The 23,321-nt window shown below is 40.9% G+C and overlaps 1 protein-coding gene across 4 annotated transcripts in view; it reads right to left on the bottom strand.

The window, feature by feature from the left end:
• ZNF532 (zinc finger protein 532) overlaps positions 1–23,321 on the bottom strand; it is a gene marked incomplete at its 5' end in the record, with an annotated part of 41,945 nt that overhangs the window by 10,580 nt on the left and 8,044 nt on the right. Inside the window, 3 exons of one of the 4 annotated variants that reach the window (XM_083354791.1) lie at positions 525–687; positions 5,226–5,402; positions 8,498–8,679. The exons of 2 other annotated variants lie outside the window; for them this stretch is intronic. In XM_083354791.1, coding sequence (XP_083210917.1) covers positions 525–687; positions 5,226–5,402; positions 8,498–8,679 — 522 coding nt within the window. The remainder of the gene's footprint in view (positions 1–524; positions 688–5,225; positions 5,403–8,497; positions 8,680–23,321) is intronic. One more of the 4 variants, XM_083354792.1, reaches the window with a different exon arrangement.

Here is a 23,321-nt window from a genome sequence, read left to right on the forward strand (position 1 = left end):
CACTAAATTATCTCTGAGATGTCACACCATTTGAAGTTTTGAAGCTGAAGGCATTTCAGAGCTTGAAAAAAAACCTACAAATTTCAGTCCTGTTCTGGAACAGTGAATTAGTAGTTGATATGGTAAAACGCAAGTAGAAAAATAGGGACCACTACGGTGGGAAGGTAACAGCGTTCCGTGCGCCTTTGGCGTCTAGTCATGCCGGCCACATGACCACGGAGACGTCCTCGGACAAGCGCTGGCTCTTCGGCTTTGAAACGGAGATGAGCACCGGCCCCTAGAGTCGGAAACGACTAGCACGCATGTGCAGGGGAACCTTTACCTTTACCTTTATGGTAATGGAGAGGGACGCTCATCTTTTTTATCTGAATGCACTGATAAATTCAGGAGTTTGCTCACCTTATAAGCCCAGAGTATCTCCCACCTTCTGACTTCTACCCTTGATAACTTCTCTATTATTAATTATCAACCCTTATTGTTTTATGCAATAGTGTTGCTTCCAAGTAAAAGTGGATGACTTGTACCTTAATATGATCCATCATGAGTTGTTTCTGTGCATACAACAGTGAGCAGTCTGGACACTTGAAGACAGATACTTTCTGGTTTTCAATGTGCTGGTCAAAGTGACGATACAGCAATGGCTGCAGGGTAAACACTGTGTCGCACATGGAACATTTGTATATTATTCTAAAAACCAAAGAGAGTTGAAGAAGTAACGACTGCCCACTGCAGTCCTTTAGTTCGTAGAATGACTAAACAAAAGTGTTACTTGCAACAACAACAACAACCAAGCCACATTCAACACTGTATAGTCTTTGCCCCCAAATCGATATATTACAATTTATTCTGATGCATTTTTTCAAAGTAAGAAATACTTACAGAATATTTGGACATGACTGAAATGATCTCACTTGTGCTTGTTATATTAGGATTCATACTGACAGAAATTCACTTTGCCTCCAGATTTGGAGAACTATATGGAGGAAGAATGGAACCCTGCCTTTTAGTCCTGCCTCAGTTTGGACCCTCACCGTTGCACCTTAGCAATAGCATTTGAGGCTTATATACCGCCCCATAGCTCTTTACAGCAGAGGTCCCCAACCTTTTGGGCACCAGGGACCGGTTCTGTGGAGAGAGCTTTTTCCGCGAACCGGAGGGGGAGTGGTTTTGTGTCCTGCCTGCATCCCGCAGATGGGGCTTTGGTTGTTTATGCAGCCCGGTTTCTGGCATGCTGCGGCCTGGTACTGGTCCATGGACTGGGGGTTGGGGACCCCTGCTTTACAGCACTCTCTGGGTGGTTCACAATGTAGAGGCATTACTTGCATATTGCCCCCAACAACCTGGGTCCTCATTTTACCGATCTAGGAAGGATGGAAGGCTGAGTCAATGTTGAACCTATCCAGACTATCTGCCATAATGCACTTTAACCATATTAGTTCCATATCTGCACAGCTTTGCTCAAACAGACATTCCTTACAGGTCTTTCAACTACTAATATATAAAGGTCAGGAACATATCCGGAAGAGCACAGTGATATTGGACAAGAGGCTAATGAGTATGATCCATTCCCTGCGTTATAAATTCATTCTAAGGAAGTTTCCATGACATTCAAAGAGTCTCAGTGTGAATTGCCAGAGGCAACAAAACACAAATCATTTTGCTGTTAATCAGGAGGTGTCGCCAGTCATTTACCATTAAGGCACACACTGATATTTTGCCCGGAACAACATTTGAAGCAGCCACTGTTCCTCAGGCAAAACATTTGTGCAAGGTCAAGAGCTATCAAAAGTATTGTGATGGTACCAGCAAACATGTTTAGGTTAAGTTTATTTTTTTAAAATGAAAAAGCATTCTAAATGACTAGAAGTTAACTATTTAAAGCAGTCTGGCTTCTCTGATAAAATAATGCAAACTTCCTGTTAAAGTTAACACACACACACACACACACACACACACACACACACACACACACATATATATATATATATATTACTGCAACATAAATTTTCATAAACATGGGTGACCAATGTCTGAGAAACTTGGTGCTCCAATTCAGTCTCTCAAACTCCTAAAGAGCTGCAGAAAGCATCTGGTGATGCTGTGACCAGAAGGAAGGGACATGGCCAAATGAAAAAAAATTGAAAACTTGAATCAGATCTTCCTTATGGTATCTTCCAATTCTAGAAGTGTGCATTCTATAATTTCTCAGGATCACAACAAGTGATAATCACATTTTACCAATAGGTCCAATATTGTTCTTTATTTTCAAAAGTCTAAAACAAAGGTCCAAGTAACAAACCAGAATAGCAGAGGCTGTTCATGAAAAACAATAACCAGGCACTGCTTAAGGTAGCAACATTATAAAATTCATCCTATATAGGCTTGGTTATGGGAGGAGGTATAGAGATAACAGTCAAGGAATCTATAAAAGAGTTTTAACAAAAATACAGCTTTGCACAGATAATGTGCAGAAAATGCAGTGAATTTCAAAGCTATGAGTGCAATAGAAATCAAAATGAAGGAGGGGATATCATCCAAATCATTCTTACTAACCCTCTTCCCTCATTAAGTCTTTTTATTATTTGCACTACAGTGTGGTTGGCTAGTTTGTGATGCAAACATAGCCAACCACACTGTAGTGCAATATCAGGAATACAGGCAGTCCTCTACTTACAATAATTTGTTTAGTGACCATTTGAAGTTACAATGGCACTGAAAAAAGCAACTTATGACCGTTTTTCACACTTATGACCATTGCAGCATCCCCATGATCAAAATTCAGATGCTTGACAACTGAGTCATATTTATGACGATGGCAGTTTCGCAAGATCACATGGTCACCTTTTCTGACCTTCTGACAAGGAAAGTCAATGGGGAAGCCAGATTCAGTTAACAGCCGTGTTACTAATTTAACAACTGCAGTGCTTCACCCAGCAACGGTGGCAAGAAAAGTCGTAAAATGGGGCAAAATTCATTCAACAGCTGTCTTGCATAGCAATGGAAATATGGGGCTCAGTTGTGGTCATAATTCAAGGACTACCTGTAAGTCAAAGCAGAGTAATAAATGGATTACCATCATGCAGACACTGAAAACAGGTCATTGAACAAACATTTCAGTTAACCGTAGGTGTTTCCCATTCACCTATTAGGCTCAGAATTTCTGTTGCTAAGCAAGGCAATTGTTGAGTTGAACCCAATTTTGCTACCTTTTTTGCCACAGTTTTTAAACAGATCGTTGAGGCTGTTAAATGAATCATGTGGTCATTAAGCAACTCGAGTTTCCCTCACTGACTGTCGGAGGCCGGCTTGGAAGGTCACAAATGGCGATCCTATTATTCTGGGGCACTGTAACTTTCATAAATGCATGCCGGCTGCCAAGCTTCTAACTTTTGATCACATGACCATAATCGGGATGCTGCAAGGGACGCAAGTGCAAGGATCGGTTGTAAGTCATGTTTTCAGTGCCACTGTAACTCTGAACAGTTCTTAGAACCATGACTGTGAAAGAAGGGCTGCCTACATTTGGAAATCCCTCAACAAAGTCTAACTGAAGCAACTGATGCCAGATATTCAAAATGTTGCCATCATTTTAAAGTTGCTTTGGCCTCCAGTTGTGTACCATAAAGGCCATCACTTCTTTTGCTCACAGAAATATGGGCTTCCTTTGTCACACTCAGTATCAGGGTCTTTGGGGTCCATTATTACAAGTTTTAAATTTCTTTCTTAGCATTTAACTCACTTCCTTTGAACGGGAACTGATGTCTAGGATTTCAGGGGCATCCGTGAAACAACAGTGGTAGTAAAAATAACCAAGAGGATAGCTCCCACTGTGTGATTGAAGACATCCCTATTTTTTATGTGTATAAAAATGGCTGGCTGGAGAATTCTGGGCAACTCCCAGAATTCTTAAAGTTGCCAAGTTTGGGCACCCTTGCTCTAAAGAATGTCATTTATCCTCCAGGTACAGCAGCTTCCTGTTCTTTTGTTCAATTGTTGCCAACAGTGTAATTCAGGATGATCTTTCTCTCTGGTCCAGTGATTTGACCATAACAGGATTTCCCTCTTTCTGCCTACTCTCCAATTACAACTGCAGCTAATAGCTAAGCCAGGGATGGGGAGTGGGGAACAAGGGTAAATAGTCCATAACTGAATTCAGCAGGATATAAAATGGTTCACTGAAGTTAACTCCCACACAAAATAGTATGGTGGAAACATAACCCAATATATCAGATCCAAATGTCAATTTGAAAGGCCATCCACACATAGTGGGAAAGGAAGTAACCATTCTGGCTTAACAGAAATTCTCTCAAAATAATCACTCTTATATGCATTGCCCTGAGCCAGAATCGAAGAACACTCTTAGTGCAACTCCCCCATTTGTAGCATCTAAATCAGGCATGTCAAACTGCTGGATGTGTCACGCCAAAACCACACAGACCCCATTGCTGGCAAAGTCGCAATACGTTGTGCGACATCACGTGACATCACGAGTTTGACATGCCTGATCTAAATGGAGGGGCAAAAACCTTCAAATTCAGAACTTTTTTTTAGCTTGAGATGGATTGCTCCAACCTTGCAAAAGGAGCTTATTTTCTACCTGAAATATCTTATACACATTTTATACATCTTATATCGCAATTGCATTGTCCAAAAGGCACAGCGCGCACCCTTCGGCTCTACCAATATGAATTACAGATAGTCTTCGACTTACAATAGTTCATTTAGTAACCATTCTATGTTACAACAGCACTGAAAAAGGTGCCTTATCGCCATTTTTCACACTTATGACCTTTGCAGCATCCCCATGATCACATAATTAAAATCTGGATGCTTGGCAACTGACTCGTATTTATGACAGTTGCAGTCTCACGGTGTCATGTGATCTCCTTTTGTGACCTTTTGACAAGCAAAGTCAATGAGGAAGCCAGATTCCCCTAACAACCACGTTACTAACTTATCAGCTGCAGCAACTGTGGCAAGAAAGGTCGTAAAATGGAGCAAAACTCACTTAACAACTGCCTCAATTAGCAACACAAATTTTGGGCCCAATTGTGGTCGTAAAGTCGAGGACTACCTATACTAAGTGCTTTTGCCTGTCCCTGCTTCTCAAATAGCATGTTTTTTTTAAAAAAGCCCCACCATTTTATACAGGATACATTTCCTAAGAAAATAAGCATACATTTGAGCTTCAATAATTTCTGGAATTTGACAAGAAGAACACTTACTTAGGCTCTCCTATTTTGATTCCAGGATGTTGTGTATAGGCATGGGAATGGGTGCTGGGTGCTGATTTGAATGCCATTGGGCAAATAGGACACTTGTAGAAGACTTCACAATGAGAACCTTGAATATGGGACTTGAGTGCAGCCACGTCAGAATATACCACGTTGCAGTGGACACAGCTGTAAGAAAGATAGGATAGAGGTTGTAAATGATACTGCAATTTTTCTCTACACAGATTTCTAACTGGGCACAGAATATTGCTCAAGCAGAAACAGAAAAGAAAGCATGAATTCGTCAATAAACATTGGAAAATATTCTTATTGTAACCGAAAGGAAAACAATGGGTGATGGCGTAGGGCAGGACCCAAAAGTGCTTTTTCAAAAGGCAACCAGACTTTCTCTGTTTTTCCTTGAAGACGTTTCGCTTCTCATCCTAGAAGCTTCTTCAGTTCTTCACATCTTCTTCGATGAGAAGCAAAATTTTTATTTTTTATTTTAATTCCATTTATATCCCGCCCTTCTCCGAAGACTCAGGGCAGCTTACAAACTTAGCAGTAGCCTTCATTCTATGTATATGCCTGCTTATTAGGGTTTTCCACACACACCCCAAGCGGCATTATTACAAAGTCAGCTTATTGCCCCCAACAATCTGGGTCCTCATTTTACCTACCTCGGAAGGATGGAAGGCTGAGTCAACCTTGAGCCTGGTGGGATGCGAACCTGCAATAATTGCAGGCAGCTGGTGTTACTTAAGGAGGCATTAGCCCACTGCTCCACCAAGGCTCAATGTCTTTAAGGAAATGTCTTTAAGGAAATGTCTTTAAGGAAAACAGAGAAAGTCAAGTTGCCTCTTGGGGAAAAAAAGCACCTTTGGGACAACTTGGATGACTGAGATCTCCATAGGGAAAGAGATTTTACCTTCCTACATGAAACATAGATTTACGTACAGAGACATCCTGGAAGTGAGATAAATTCACAAGAAATAATAATTTTTAAAAGATCTACAACTCTCTTTCCGGCAGTACAAAAGTAGAGACAGCCAAGGCAGCTGCTCTTTGGCAGCTGTATCACATGGAAGAAGTTCCCTGACATTCCTTGTGCAAAATGTAAAGACACAGCTGGGTGAGCCTGGTCAGAGGCTTGCTGAGAGAATCCACAGAAGCCAGGAAAAAGTTTTAAATATTGCTATTTAGCTTTATATCTAGCAGCAGGGCACAGCTAATAAAATAATTACAACTTAATAAATATAACACTGAAGATAAATACAGTAGAATTTAAAAGGAAAAAAAGATAAGACAATACATCTTTCCTTCCATATCAGGAAACTGCTTTTCAAAATTCTGAGCTATTCACACATGATATTAAACTATGGCTTAGATTTTTTTATTTTTTTTATTTAGGGTACGGTAAAATAATGCATCAGCAAATGTATATATAAGATATGTGAACAATACAATATAGGAGATAATATATTATGATAAAACCATAATAAAATAACCGTCATATGGAGCCACAGAATTGCAATGGGATAGATGTCATAATTGGCTTAGATTAAACTATGAAAACTTGTATTCCCTGTTCTCAGGGTGCAATATGAGACAATGGAAGCCTTACTATATTTTATGAGCGCTACGTGGTGATCAAGCAAAAGCAAACTAGCTTTCATACATGACATTTTGAACTATCTTTCTTGGCAAGATCAGTCCCTACTACAGTATGCATGGAAAGATGCTGAATACTCCAACCTATGCGAAGTGAGGAAGTGAAAAGCAGTGTTTCCTCCTACATCCAGTGTTTTCAAATTTGGCAACTTTTAAGATATGTGGACTTTAATTCCAGCCAGCATGTCCACACCTCTTAAAGCTGTGTTTGAAAAACACTGCTCTACACTCTGGAATACATTCCCTTCTGAGATGTAGACAGCCCTATTTTTATTGCCTTTAAGATGGAATTCAATGCCAAAATTTTCCACAGGGCATTTAGGCAAAGAGTTGTGATACTTTAGCTCAGTTGGAGAATTGTGGTGCTTTACCATCATTTACAATCATTGCCTTAAATCTTAAGCAGTGTGTAAAATGTGGTATAATTTATAAGTTTGTATAAGTGTAGAGGGTATAAGGAATGACCCTGAAGAACAGGAGGAAAAGTCCAAGGCTATGATCAGATAAACAGCCGTTGAGGCTGTTCCAAGAAACTAACTTGAGTAAACATCTTGAAATCTCATTGTCAGCGCTGCAAACATTGGATGTTTTTGCTTTGACAATATAAGAGGCAGCCTTTTCCTTTAAATTGTTTTGCTATTAGAATTAGATGAAGCTGTGGGGAGGAGAATGTTACCCTGGTTGTTTTTAATAAGATAAGAAATGGCGTGTAATAGAATGGAAGGGAAGCTTTGCCTTTCAAACTGATTGGAGAATGTGAATGATGACTGCTAATTGGAGGAGGGAACTGTGCCAAATATTAGGTGCTGAAGGGAGGGGAATTCAGATTTTGGCATCTCAACATGCTGTGCCGATGCTTTGTTCTCATTATTATAGACTTTTTAGAATAAACAATGCCTGAAGGTTCTTTGAAGTGTTTCATTAGTCGGAACCATGACACTCATACTACAGAGAGAACCACTATTTAATAAGCAAAAAGAAAGGTTATAAGTACCGATAGTCCTCGACTTACGACTACACTTGATCCCAAATTTTCTGTTGTTAAGTGAGACATCTGTTAAGTGAGTTTTGCCCAATTTTACGACCTTTTCTGCCACAGTTGTTAAGTGAATTACTGCAGTTGATATGTTACTAACCTGGTTAAGTGAATTTGGCTTCCCCATTCATTTTGCTTGTCAGAAGGATGCAAAAGATGACCCTCGGACACTGCAATGGTCATAAATATGAACCAGTTGCCAAGTGTCCGAATTTTGATCACATGATCATGGGGATCCTGTAAAGGTCATAAAATGGTCGTAAAACTCTGAAAAACAATCGTAAGTCACTTTTTCAGTGCCGTTGTAACTTTGGAGGGTCACTAAATGAACTGTTGTAACTCAAGGACTACCTGTGCAACTTGATCCTTTGTGAGACAGCAGTTAGTTTGGTCTGGAAGGTATAAAATATTTTCTGATGAGAAAAATTTCCCATGATGCTTCTACCCCCTTAATCAACAAGATACGAGATAGTGATCAAGATAGTGACAAAGGAAAGGAACACTTCCTTTCCAGTCCCAAAAGAGTGTGATTCTTGTATATATTTGAATAATTTTAAATCATCATCATCATACTAACCGGAATCCAACTCTTCTTGTATAATGCAGGCAATTCTTTGTGACATGAGTTTGGAAGTGGACTGATCTGCAAATGGCCCCACATTCAGGACATGTATATGGAGATTTATGCTGATGTATCCTCTGATGTGATGCAAAACTGCACAAATTTGGAAGCAACATCTGGCAGATACTGCAGGTCTTCTACAGAATTAAAAAAAATTTCAACAATCAGCCGTTGAACATAGGCACAAATACTCCAGTCCAGAGTTGGTTACGAGTCGGTTGCCAGAAACCTTTGAAATAAAATCACATTAGGAAATACCAGCATTTAAAATAATAACAATAAAATGGCCATTGCCTACAATTGCTACAATTTCTTTGTCCTTTTACACATCCAGATTAAGAACAACTTGCACATTACAATCAGTAAGGTACAAGGGTTTCTTCACTTGTCTTCACTTCTTACCCTTTCCTTTTCTACCTTCTTCTCTCTTCCACTAAGATGAAATTAGATTGTAAATTCCTTGGAACAAATCTCCCTTCTTTTGTTTATATTACCTCCCTTTGACTGCAACCAATAAAGTCTTATCTACCACTTTGCGGGTTTGGTTCCACTGCTGAATTGCTCAAGAATTTTTCTAACATTCAAAAGAATCTGCCTTCTTCTAATCTAAGGTAAACCCATTATTCTGCATCCCACATTGTGGAACTACAGAAAACCTTTCTTGAATTTCTTCTAAATGACATTCATTCAGACATTTATTTATTTATTTATTTAGTTACATTTATATACCGCCCTTTCCCTGAGGACTCAGGGCGGTTTACAGGGAATTAAAATCCAACATACAAAAGTTAAAACCGAATTAAAAAATATTAAATTGACCCTGTACACAATTAAAACCCCAATTAAAAATTTCTCCTCAGCCTGGGCCCGAGAGCTCAAAGAGCCAGGTCTTCAGGCCCCTGCGGAATGATTGGAGGTCGGGGGCAGTTCTCAGCTCCACCGGCAGCTGGTTCCAGAGGGCAGGCGCTCCCACTGAGAAGGCCCTATCCCTGGGCGTCACCCGCCGGCAATCTCTCACCGGCGGAACCCTGAGCAGACCCTCCCTGTGGGAGCGCACTGGGCGAAGGGCATTTGATGCCGGCAGCAGGTGTTCCCTCAAATAACCCGGACCCAGGCCATGTAGGGCTTTATAGGTAATAACCAGCACCTTGAACATTCCTATCATTACCCACGATAGTTATCTTTTCTTAATACAAAGCCTACACAGTTCCTTGAATCTCTCTTTGCAGGACTTAAGTTTCTAGTCTCCTGATCATCCTCAGATCCCAAACCTATTCAGGTTTGTCTAAAGTCTTCTCAAAGTGTGGTGTTTACCAAAGCAGAACAAAGTAGAATGACTATTCCTCAAGTTTTAAAATGTATGTTTCTAGTAACGTAGTCCAAAACTGCATTTGCTTTTTTTGTGGCAGTATTATACTGTGTAAAGGGCTGTGAGAATAACCTTGGGAGACAGGAGGAGGAGGAGGAGGAGCTCCAGCCTAGAACAGAGCTTTCCAAACTTGGCAACTTTAAGACTTGTGGACTTCAACCCCCACAACAACTCAGTCAGCACGGCTGGTTGAAGAATCCTGGGAGTTGAAGTCCACAAGTCTTAAAGTTGCCAAGTTTGGAGACCCCCGCTAGACAACAATCAGACAAGAGATATCAGGTATTTCTTAGATCAGCCCATATAAGAAATAGTGATGGAGACAGCAATAGATACTTTCAACATGTTGTGTTCATTCTACTATTTCAATTCACAATAATCTTTGTTAGGCAAATAGATAGAAACTGGCTTCAGAAAGGACTAGCTTTCTGGAATGTAAAGGCAGGGATTGGGGGGGGGGGAGAAAGTACTTTCAGACTTGCAAAATACTGTTACAGTACTCTAACCTTATAACAAATGTAGTATTAGGACCAATGATTTTGGTTTTCTGCTGGACTGCCTCAAAGGGATGACATAGAGCAGGGGTGTCAAACTCAATTTCATTGAGGGCCGCATCAGCATTGCGGTTGCCCTCAAGGGGCCGGGTGGGTATGGCCTGGGTGGGCGTGGCCTACTGGGTGGGTGTGGCTAGAGTGTGTATGGCCTTCTGGGTGGGCGTGGCTAGAGTGCGTATGGCCTACTGGGCGGGCATGGCCAGCTCTACATTGTTCGCATCAAGGGTGCCTATGGGGGCCTGTGCAGGAGCGGGACAGATCTGAGGGTCTCTGGCAGAAGGAGGGTCTCTGGGCCAGGGCCAAGGCAGCGGGGGCCGTTCCCTCACTGTTTCCAGGATGGCTTCGCGGGCCACATGAAACCACTTCGCGGGCCGGATCTGGCCCCCGGGCCTTGTGTTTGACATGTCTGACATACAGTTTGCTAATATTCGGTTTAGAAAAAAGAAAATAGACTTCTTAGGGAAAAAGTAAATTCCTCTATGGATTTATAATACTGTACAACATTTTTTTTAAAAAAATCAATTCAGACACTTCTGAATCATTTGCCATAATTGGTAGCAGTGTTGTAAAGCTCAACAATTCTGAAAAATGATCCAGACTACAATGAAACTATTTCTAAAGCCAGAATTCCCACCAACTTGCCATCCTTTTTATTCAACTTTATTAAACCATACATCCCCTCAAAGTATACTGAATACGTATGTTTCATATTGAAATTCCAGGATGCTTTAGACCGGAAAGATTGTTTGATTCCCCACCTAGAAGGATGGTTAACAACATTGTGGGAGTAAGCGTGAAGGCCTAGAATAACTTCGCACCTTAAAAATAAAGCTGACCCAGAATTCAATTCAAAATAGAAACCATTTCTGGACGGTAACTTAATACATGGATTTGTACCTCATCCAAAATGTGGGGTTTTCTGCATACAGTCTGTATTTTAGTTCTGTAAGTTATTTGAATGAGAATACAGTATCAATTCAATGTATTATAGCTTATTTCAGTCTGTCATGACTGACCCTAGTAGTTCTTCATATTTATTTTCAGCTCAAAGCTTACCCATCTCTGGAAGCTTGTTAATCTTTTAAAATGATATAATATATTCAACTATTCGTAAATAATTGATGATATATTGCAAATATCACGAAACCTCCATGATATTTTTAGATTCCTTGCTTATTCCCTTCAATCTCTTATTCTTTTCAGAACTCTTTTACTTGTGTTGGTTTATACTCTATCTCTGAGAAAAGGGGGATTTGATAATCTAAACCAGAGGTCCCCAACCTGGTGCCAGGCCACAGCCCGTTCGGAACCGGCCCACGGAAATGTGGCGAGCACGCGCACACAGCTGCATTTGGAAAAGCAACGTGCACGCTCATGAAACCATCTCTTCTTCCTCTGCCACCACTTCCATTGGTCTGCTGAGCCAGAAAGGTTGGGGACCACTGATCTAAACCGTAAAAGGTAAAGGTAAAGGTTCCCCCGCACATGCGTGCTAGTCGTTTCTGACTCTAGGGGCCGGTGCTCATCTCCGTTTCATAGCCGAAGAGCCAGCGTTTGTCCGAGGACGTCTCCGTGGTCATGTGGCCGGCATGACTAGACGCCAAAGGCGCACGGATCTAAACCGTACTGATGTCCTTTTACATCAGAGGTCACCAACCTTTCTCAGTTGGCAGACTGCAGGGAAAGGGAGGGGGAAGCATTTTACATGCATGCGTGCACGGGGCCGCAAGCACACGCATAATGCACGGTGCAGTGCCCCATTTTGCACCCTGAGGCGTGGCAGCACCCATTCTTACACCCCGCAGCACGGAGGTGGCCCATTTTCATATTCTGAGGTATGGCGGCAGCCTGTTTTCATGTCCCGAGGCACAACAGCGGCCCATTTTCACGCCATGCAGCGCGGTGGTCCATTTTCACACCCCAAGGCATGGCGGCAGCCCTTTTTCGTGTCTCATGGCCATGGCACTAACACGAGTAGGGGGGGTGTCCCATGGCCAACAGGTCACGACCCACTACTGGGACACAGCCCACGGGTTGGCGACCCCTGCTTTACATTAATAAAATCAATTTGTTCCAAGTCACCCTGCTATCTACATGGGAAATGGGATTTGAATTCTACATTTTAATGAAGATCCAGATTCAAGCTCACCCTCAGCCAGTCAATGATTTGTCTGTTAACTTCTCTCATTTTCAGCTCCAATCTTCTCAGCATTCAACCATTTGAATTTACTACAGTTTAGATATGATATAGATCATCCCAATCATTTTTTTAGATAAATAAACCATGTGGACTTGAACTACTTTAGGAACCTGGCATGGCCCCTTTTATTTTACATTCTTCCAGAGGAAAATTATATGATGTGTGGAGTAAATTAGCCCATCACAAAAGACTGCAACTCAAAAAAGTTTATGCCTTCTAATGAAATTTATTAAAAAGGAGCTCTCTGATTTTTGGCCATCACAGAGAGGCACACAGTAGACCTTTCTCTGTGATGATTTAAATCAGTATTCTCAACCTGCTGCTCCTTCTCTCAAGGCTCAAATAATCTAATTCCGATAGAAGAGAATATATGTAGCTCAGGGTTGAGCTATGGAATCCTTGGTGCTCTCTGACCTTGATTATTTGCTCCCATATGTTTCATTATGCACTTAGATAACATTATCAGTGGTAGTGTGTGTGTGGGTTGCTCCCTATTTATATGAAGTAGCTGCCCTGCCAGTATTGGTGGGGTGTGATTTTCTCCTTGGTACCCTTGATTATAGTATAGTTTTCTGCTTGACTGTTTGTCTGGTGTTACCCTGCATATCTGGTTGTTGGTTCCTGGAATAGATGTGTTCTGGTCTTTTTCTTTTTTAGCTTTTTTAAATTGTCTATTTTGAATGGTGTATAAAACCAGGGGGAAGTGTCAGTTTGACTACCATTGTAAAAGGGAACAAACCCCACACTCTGCTACCACTGATGATATTATTTAGTCATGTAATGAAACATTGCAAGCAAACATCCAAGCTCAGAAAGCACCAAGGATTCCACAGTCTGATTCCCATCTTGATAGAAATAAAAAACTCAACTTTCCCAAGATAGATAATTATTTAAAGTATATCCTTCCAAGTTGGTTTAGAACTAGTCATGATGGCGTTGATTTCAAGCACTCTGCTTCTCTTCACAAAGATCAAGATCATGCTCAGTCCAATGAAAAATACTGCATTCTGGTATAACAATTAAATATTCCAACAAAATATCCACAGAGGAAATTTGCCACAAACTGGCAAGGGTAACACAAGAAGCATCAATTTGGGGAAGCTAATAATTCTATGTCCATATTAGAGATTAACAATCTAGTTTCATAGGCACACTAGTGACCAATTACAGTTCAACTGGAAGATAATCCACAATGTAGGAGGTGAACCCAAAGAAAACCCTAGGCTATGGGTTCTAACAGAATAACAGAGTTGGAAGGGATCTTGGGGATCTTCTAGTCCTCTCCCATAGATGGCAATCACATCAATATTTCATTACAACCAGACAGAAACCAGGACTGAGGAAAATATAAGGACTATTGGTGATTTAATGACACAATAAGATGCATACCCTGTCTTCTTCAACTTGCTTCTTTGGCTAGGGATGCAGCAGAACAAAATTCTCAGCCAAATGAGATACAAATGAGCTACAATATACAAGAAGCGGTGTACCGGTGTAACCCTCATTATTTTATCTATTTAAAATGTTTCTGGGTCATTTTTTAGAACAGTCCCAACTGTTGTAGCAAATCAACTGATAAAAAGGACTTACAGATATGTCTGTTATATTTTTTTCAAAACAAACATTAATGACATTGTTATGTATCAGGCTCAAATGTAATACCAGGTGGGTAGCTGGAGCAGCTAACGGCTCTCCAGCAACCCAGACTACAAGTCTCCAGTGCTGCTATTGGCTGTCCCTAGGTGGCAATGGTTGCTTCAAACCTATTGGCTGCCACCTAGGGGCTAAACTATAAATTGCGGCTAGTTACAGCTCAGTTCTCAGTTCACACTCTCAGGACTTTTCCTTCATAACCAATGAGGAACCAGAGGGAGAAGTGGGGAGTCCGGACATGCAACATGGATCCCCTGAAGGAGCAAGCCAACCGAATTTCAGCAACCGCTGTGCCTACTCTGCTGATCAGTCTGACTCTGGAGTGGGCCAACCTGGAGGCCAGCCAGAGAGCATCTAATCCCCTTGACTCAGGAGCATCAAGGGACATGGGTCTACCCAGCCCACTGGGTAAGCTGGTAGACCACAAAGTGACTGGAACTCCGAGGCGTTCCACTAGGGCTCACAAGCCTCCTTCATATCTTGCTGATTACACTGTAAAATAAAGAACTATAATGTTGTTGTATTGTAACTTGTCACTGTACTACAGAAACTGGAGCTATGATGTTAACTGTCTAGTATGCTGTCAATGAAGGCCTATTCATTCAGATGCTATGATGTTAATTGTCTAGTGTGCTGGCAATGAAGCCTATTCATTCAAATGCTATAAGTTAACTTGTAACCTATAGTTTTTTTATTACTATTATTTAAGGTAGTTGTGATAATGAGTCTTGATAATTGTATTAAGACTAACTTGTGTTACAATATTGTTTGATCTAAGAGGGGAGGGGTGTTATGTATTGGGCTCAAATGTAATACCAGGTGGGTAGCTGGAGCAGCTAACGGTTCTCAGCAACCCAGACTACAAGTCTCCAGTGCTGCTATTGGCTGTCCCTAGGTGGCAATGTTTGCTTCAAACCTATTGGCTGCCACCTAGGGGCTAGACTATAAATTGTGGCTAGTTACAGCTCAGTTCTCAGTTCACATTCTGCAATCAATAAACCATGAGTTTGCCTGAACTCACTCGCCTCGCCTTCTTTCCTGCACCAAAGAACCTGCTACACAACAGACATGGTTCTATATCAATTTATAAAAGAAAGTATGGTGTTGTTGGAGTACAGACAGTCCACTGCTGGACTGCACTGCACATGAGCAGATGGGCCAATCTTGTCCAGAAGGAGAGTATAAAATGACTAACAGATGGAGGTCTCTGGGCAATAATAAAAAGTACGCAGAACAGAAATGAGTTTACATATTGTGGGTGCTTGTATTTCAAAAGCAGTTATTTCTGTTTGGCTTTGCCATCATTATTCAATTTAAGAAGGTTTAGAAATTATGACGCAGTTAGGGTGGATGTCATGCACATTCCCCTAATTTCCCATTTATTTTCCATCTTAGACCAGAACCATTAATATGCCTTAGCTATCTAGCTACTTGGCTTCAAAGACAACTTTTACTAACAGTGAAAAGGCAGTTGGTGGCTTCTGCCTTGATCATCCTTTTTTTTAACTAAACCAGAATTTTTAAACATTTACCAGCTGGGGGAAACACCGGATGCAGCTATTTCTGCAGAAGAGGAAGAGGAATCAAAATGGACAAGATGGTGGATTGAGCAGCATCACAATGCAATGCCTTCCTCCTTTTAACATGCATGCAATGTCAATGCACACAAAAAGGGGTGACAATTGCATCACGAAGATTCACATCTTCGTGCTGATTTTGTCTTTCTTCTGAAGAAGCACAATAAAAGATTTCTGGGGAGAAAAAAGGATTGTTGTCTCATATCCTTCTTAACCAATCAACTCTTTAGACTTGAGAATTTTATTTAGGAAGGCCTAATAACAAAAAGGAGAATGAACATTACTCAAGTTGTCTTTTTAAGAGGTAGGCCCTCAAGTCAATATCCCCAGTACAGCTGCTTAACGGCTAGGTTGGTTAAAAAAAAAAATTCATTGAGCTAGCATAGACTAATAACATGTGAACATCACAACCCAGAGAGCTGTGGCCAGGAGAGTTAATTTTAATTCAAAGCAGACCTGTGTTTGGTAGGGACCAGTCATGTTGTCCAAACCATAACCCAATGGTTTTAAAATCCCAACTAGTCAGTCAAGAAAGATGGAGAGTAGTTGAAAAAGCAAGAATTCATTACACAGCTCACTGGCAGAATCCTGGCAGCTACAAAGCTGTTTGTACCACCAAACCTGGGACACTGATCTTGCTTAGACAATGTGGCAGGAGCTAATAATAGCATGTAATTTCCCAGGTTTCTTCTCGGGAAAGGTCTTAGGAGATACTAGGTGCCTTCTGGACTGAGCAGAGACGGATTCAGCAAAATGTTGATCCAAGCTGTGTGGCTAAATGCTACCAGAATCAGTACTAAGTAGCTCTGACTCAGGTAATGGTTGACTGAATGAAATGTACTGTGTAAAAGAGGCTATAGGGTAGTGGCAGCAGATTTAATAGCACCACTGGATTTGAATGACCATTATTTGGAACTGGAATTTCCTGGGGTTGGGCGTTTATTCCCTTGTTTCTTTCCATTCTACTATATATTGGTTATACATTGAAATAAAATGTGTAAGTTGATTAACCCATTTTCTGTTGAAATACATATAACCATCAGCTAACCAAATGGGCAGGGTGTGTGCAACACATGTAACGACTCACAAAAAGCTAATAGAGATTATTCAAATCAAGCTGACCACGAGCTGCTAGACTTTCACCTGATGTGATTAGGTGTAGTGTCAACACCACTATTCTAGGGACACAACACAGGCGCCTAGAATGGAAGGGCTTATGGAATGGATCTAGCTGATAAGATGATCCTATGACCTCAGAATAGCAGAAAGTGTCCCTCTGGACAATTCTCATCCAAGAGGAGGTTTTGCAATAATTATTTACAGTATCTTCTCCAGTATTTTGCCACTCTTCACATAGCAATCCAGAAAAGTAGAATGGATGTCATCGATCTCTCTCAGGCATACTCCTTCCACCCATCACTGACTCTTTCCTCAGAAGAGGACAGTAAGATCAAGAAACAGCAGTAGAGCCAGGAAGCTTGAGGGGCCAAAAATTTGAATCCATACTATTTGTTCACTGTGGAACAACACTCTAATATAGCAAGAACAGTGGAAATGGTTACAAATGTATGCTAGACAGGGAATGAGACCATCTTTGATTTGACAGAGTACACTGCATGAAGACCTCCATTTTTGACATAGCTTGGGAACAGGTCCTTGATCCATTAGGGCTGGTCCTTCCTAATTTTTTTCTCTAATTGTTATGCCACTGGGGTTCCTACTTCTCTTGTCTGATTGTTTTCTAGGGAGTATCTTTTCCCATCATTCCTCAAGGTGATATACACATTCCATTACATCACCTTCACCTTTAGACTCATCCTTCCCTCCCAAATTCCCAGGAGAAATAGGTTGTGTGTTATGAGAACATAATATCACTTCTATCTTCTCCAGGCAACTCTCACAAGCACACTAGGTGTCCTGTAAAGCATCTGCTCGAGTTAAGGTGGCAGTTATCCCTCCTGCGGGAATCTGTTGATCTCCCCACTCTCATGTTTTGTATCCTGATCTGGGTTGCTTTCTTTGGTTACTGGAAAGGGACCATTACATTTTGAGTCTAATTTCTTGGAAGGTCTCACAGAATTTAAACATTTTGAAGAAAGCAACACTAAATCTCCTTCTGCAATTCTACCCTTCTTATGTCTATGTGCAACTGGTGCTTTTTGCATGCCAGTTTGAGTTGTACTTTTGAGTTGTACTTCTTCTCATAAAAGAAAACTGTGGTGTGAGGAATAGCATTCTCTTTTCTGGATGTTGGTAAAACCAACGGGTGGAATTCACGTGTTGCCTGGACTGGAGACACACCAATAGAGGAGTATGCAGCGTTGTTGTAAGCAAATTCAGCAAGAGATATGAGATCCGTCCAGTTGTCTTGCTGGTAAGAAATGCAGCATCTTAAATATTGCTCCGATAACTGATTAGCCTTTTCAGCTTCTCTGTTGGAGGTCAAACGATGGGCAGGTGAAAAATGAATTTATATATTTAACAATTGCAAGAGGCCTTCCAAACTTTGGAAGTAAATGAATCGCTGTCAGTTATGGTATGATTGGCTAATCCTCTATATCTAAAGATATTCAAAAATTTAGCTATTATTTCGGCCACTGGGAGATCCTTGCAAGCAATAATATGGGCCAATTTGATAAATAAATCCACTATTATCAGTATGGTAATATAGCTCCCTCCCAAAGGAAGATCAGTGAAATCTAGAAAAACAGTATTCCAGTGTGTGTGTGTGGTTTGGTAGTGTTTAGCGGATGAAACAATCCAGCTGACTTACCAGGAATTGGCTTTGCTTTTTGACATACAGGACAAAAGGAAACATAATCTGTTATATCTCCATGGATGCGGGACCACCAAAATTCTCTGAGGGCTCTTTGTTAGGTTCTGAATATCCCCATATCCTGTTGTTTGTTATTGTGGCACAGCTGTAGTACTACCTCCCTTGGAAGAAGAGCCATATATAAACATCCGTTGTGCAATACCTGCCCTTTTGCCATTGTGAAAAGTGAAACGGCATCTTGTTGGGCTTCCTTGAATTCATCTACCTGAGCTCTGGAGTATGAATCCTCTTCTGCTGTACCTTCAGTCAAAAATCAACAACTGGCTTTATTGCTCCCAGCGTTTTTCTGTCAATCTGCCTTAAGGTGAAATTCAAAGTTGCTTGGCTGCAAGATTGTTGCTGGTGTTCTGCACCACCTTTAAATTTTTATGATCGGTACAGTCTGGTATTGATGGGCTGCTCCTTCCAGCAGATTCTCCATTGTGGAAAGGCATTTTTGCTTACTGCCAGTAGCTCTTCGTTGAAAAATGTCTTAATTCCTTTCTGCTGAGCAGAGCACTCTTGACTAAAATACACATGGAAATAAATTCCCCTCTCCTTCCTTCTCTGCTTGGAGTAGAATCGTTGCTATTGCCACATCTGATGCATCTGTGTGCACAATAAAAAAGCAGGGGGTGGGGGGGAAGAATCAGGATGGCAGAGCAGGGGTTGAGAAGCAAAGAGCTTTTTAAACTTTTGAAACGCCACTTGCCTTGGGTTAATCAGGAGAACTGCCGGCCCATTCTCAGAAGCTGTGATAACGGTTTTGCAAGATCGGCAAAATCAGGGATGAATTTCTGGTAAAAATTAGCACAGCCTAGAAGTACTGCACGTCTTTTGCATTATATGGGGAGAATATAAAGGGAGATGGCATGATAGAATAGACTGCACCTTTGCTGAATCCATCTGTGCATCTTCTGCAGATATTCCATAATCCACATAATCCAGTTGAATCAGTCTGAATGCACTTTTTTCCTAATTTAATTTCTAACAAACCAAGAGGTTATTGTCCTGTAATATTTGCAGTAGATTGCTCACAGGAGTTAGAGGCAAGGAGGGATCTTTGAAAGAAACTAAGATGTCGTCTAAGTAGACAATTACATATTCATCAAAAATGTTTGAAAAAATGTCATTCGCAGTTATAGGGGGGGAAAAAACCACAGCTCCACAATTATCCAAGATGAAAGGCATCACTGTGTATTCAAACTTTCAACTATGTATCATGCTGTTAAATATTCATCCTCTTCTTTCATTCTGATTAGATTGCAAGTACTTCTCAAAATATAGTTTTGTAAAGACGCATGCCTTTTGTCACTGGTCGAGTAGATCTGAGATAAGCAGGAGTCGATAATGGTCTCTAATTGTGATTCCGTTCAGATCTTTGTAGTCATGAATGGTACTCCTTTGGGCCCCCGCGTTCCCTTTCAGATTGGCTGCCATTCCTCGTTTTCTGGGACAAAGATTGCGGGTGCTGAAACTGGTGAACTGGAAAGATGGATAATCTCTTTTTAATGTTAATATACAGATATTCCCTTATGGTTAGCTCACATGTAGACATGGGGAACCGTCTCTTTGCTAAGATTTGGGCTCCTGGTTTCAAACTGATAGTGCAACCATGCATCTAGGTGCGGGGGGGGGCAGGTAAAATAGTGAATTCTGCATACTAATCCTCCCTTGTGCTGCAGTGGAGGGATGGATGAGAGGATAAGCTTTCACTTCTAGTAAGCAATACTGTTGGCACTTGGGGAAGCAGATGAGAAAGTCCTTTGTTCCCAATTTACAACTGGGTCATGCAGCTGAAGCTACTGTATTTCCATGGTTATGGGAACCTGCAAGGATGCAGTTACATAAAGTGGTGGGAATTCTGTGTGATCTTTGTCAGTGGCCACGGAACTGTGTAACAGCCTGTTGAAACTTTCCAGAGTCATTGGGCATTCTAGGGCTTGAGCAGGCAACTTTGTTGTTGCCCCACAATCTATGACAGCCGAAAGCTCCCTCTGACTCCTGGAATCTAAAGTAATAAAAACAGGAGTAATAAAAGTATGCTTGCCTGTCCTCAGCTACCTACAGTTCCCTAAATGGCAGATAGCCCCGTCAAAGTTTCAAGGAGTGGGCTGGTGAAGTTTCCCATGAGATATTTTCTGGGATCAAGCTGGACATTTGCTGGCTTCGTCCTCCATTGATTTACAAGTTCTGCATCTTATTCTTGTGGCTGGTGCTTTTACTGGGCACAAACTGGCTATGTGTCCAGGGTTCTTACAGTAAAAGAATAGCCCTTGATCTCTTTTTCTTTGCTTCTCTCCCAATGACAGGGATATCTTAGTTGCTCCAATTTGTATGGGCTTTCCCACGCTGTATACTGAGGTCATTGGGAGGGGGGAAGATAGGATGTAGGCTCTTTTCTCCTTACCATTTCTCCCCTGCCTCAATTCTTTCAGTTGGGCATCGATAATTATAACACACACTGATAGAGCTCTTCCAGGGTATTTGCAGTGTCTTGCCTCACCAGCTCACCTTTCAGATCATCTGTCAGCCCTTCTCTGAACTGGTCATCCGGGCTAAGTCATTTCTCCCTACCTCACCAACGAGTAATTTAAAGTCTGAAACATATTTCCTTACTCTTTGTCTCTGCTTGAGTTTTAGAATCTCTCAAATAGCTGCTGTTCTCTAAATGGGATTTCCAAGGTGTCCTTTGACTTCACACATGAAATCTTGACACTGGATTGTTCCCATCAGTGAACAGTTTTGTCCACTTGGCTGCTGCTTCCTTCAGCCAACCTCAGCACAAAAGTTACTTTGCTGTGTGATCAGTGAGAGACTCCACTGGTCTGCCTGACATCAGCATCTCACACCGGGCAACGAAAATATGGAATTGATCCTGGTCCTCTCCAGGTTTCTCTTGCAAGCTGCCATGGGGACACAGAAACATTAATTGATCTGTGGTGATGCTGTGGGTTGAGGCAAATTCTTCTCCAGTTGCTGTGTTAGTTGTATCATGGCATTCTGTAAGCTAGTCGTCTGTACTCTATTTGCTATTCATGTTGTAACAACATAACTGCCAGACAGGGCAGTTATGTTAGCAGGGTCGGTTGAGGATTGGATGCCATTCTTGAAATTCCTCTTTTTTTTAGAAAAGAGTAGGAGACTTGTAAGATTGAGTCAGCCTTCGTAGGTAAATCACACAGGACACATGGTGAGATTCTACTTTATTATATTAGCAGAATCTTGCAAGTCTGAAAATACAAACTTCCCGATGATGCCATTTTTAACTACTTGTTTTATTCTCTGAGCAATAAGCCACTGGGGGCTCCTGGCTCTCTTATCTACTTGTTTCCTAGCCAGCATCTTTTCCCTGTTCCCCAAAGTCATCCGCACATTCCATTACATCTACTGACACAAAAAGAAATCAAAAGTACTAAATATATATATATGAAATGATCTCCAGAGTAATGTTTGTTGATTGCAATGCCTATCTCTATTTATAAATTATTCCATAAACATTTGATAAGCTACGCAGATTTAACAATCCAAAAAGGATTGTATCCCAGCCTTTTGCAATCTGGTAATCTACAAAGGGTGGATTTCAGCCCTCCTACTTCCCAGTCAGGATGACCAAATGGGGATCTTGATTCAGGGAATCAATAGAATGAGCTGAAGAGTCTAACTGCAACGAATGAACATTTTGTGGAATATGGTAGCAGCATCATAACAAGCCAGGATACCAGATCCATGTACATTAACAAAATTAATCATACAATCTATTCCACTAACTAAAACGCAGCCATGCTAATGAGTCGTATTTAATTATCAGTAGTTATAGTTATATCACTCTCCTCCTGAATTACTGGGAGCATGTAATCCTTTGAGGGATTAAGTATTATATTGATATGTTCTCTGGGTTGTTACTGTTCTGCCTTTTTTAAGGCAGAGAAACGCAAACAAGGATTTGGTAATTTATTTATATGTCCCATTTAATATTAATATTCTTTTAATCTAAATTGATTTAGAAATTTATTTTTAATCATAAAGTACAATATTAAGAAAATGAAAAATGCAAGCTGGGTTGCCCATAAATGATCTTCCAAAATAAAATTAAATAAAAGCTTTCATGTGTGATCAACAGCATTTTAGATTTGTCCAGAGACAAAAGTTTACAATTCTGGCACCACCACTAAAATGACTCTGTCATGTATACTTCCCCTTCCAATGATATTAACAGTGATCAGTGATCTGAAAGCAGTTTCCAATGTCATAATGAAATTCAAGAGCGTCATACGGTCCAAAGTAGTCCTTAAGGTAATTGTTAAAATCTTGAATAGCATGGGTCCAGCTATTATAAGCATTAATGCTTGGAAATGAAATACTACTGTATCATAACTTCTAAATCTCTCCTTTAAAGGCTTTAAAATTCTAAATGAGTTTCCGCAGCTTCTTTTGAGAGTGAGGTTTGTAAAAGCCTTCTAGTGAAAGAGTCCCCTGTAGAATTGATCTAAACTCCCTCTTTGCATATATTAAGAGGCCCTTTTTCTCAATTGCCCTTCATAGTTGCACATCAATCAGTCCAACACAGATGATGAATCCTCTGATCAGGATATCAGCATGTCTATTTGCTTT

The sequence above is a fragment of the Vipera ursinii genome (assembly GCF_947247035.1).
Source record: "Vipera ursinii genome assembly, chromosome: 2".
Taxonomy (NCBI): domain Eukaryota; kingdom Metazoa; phylum Chordata; class Lepidosauria; order Squamata; family Viperidae; genus Vipera; species Vipera ursinii.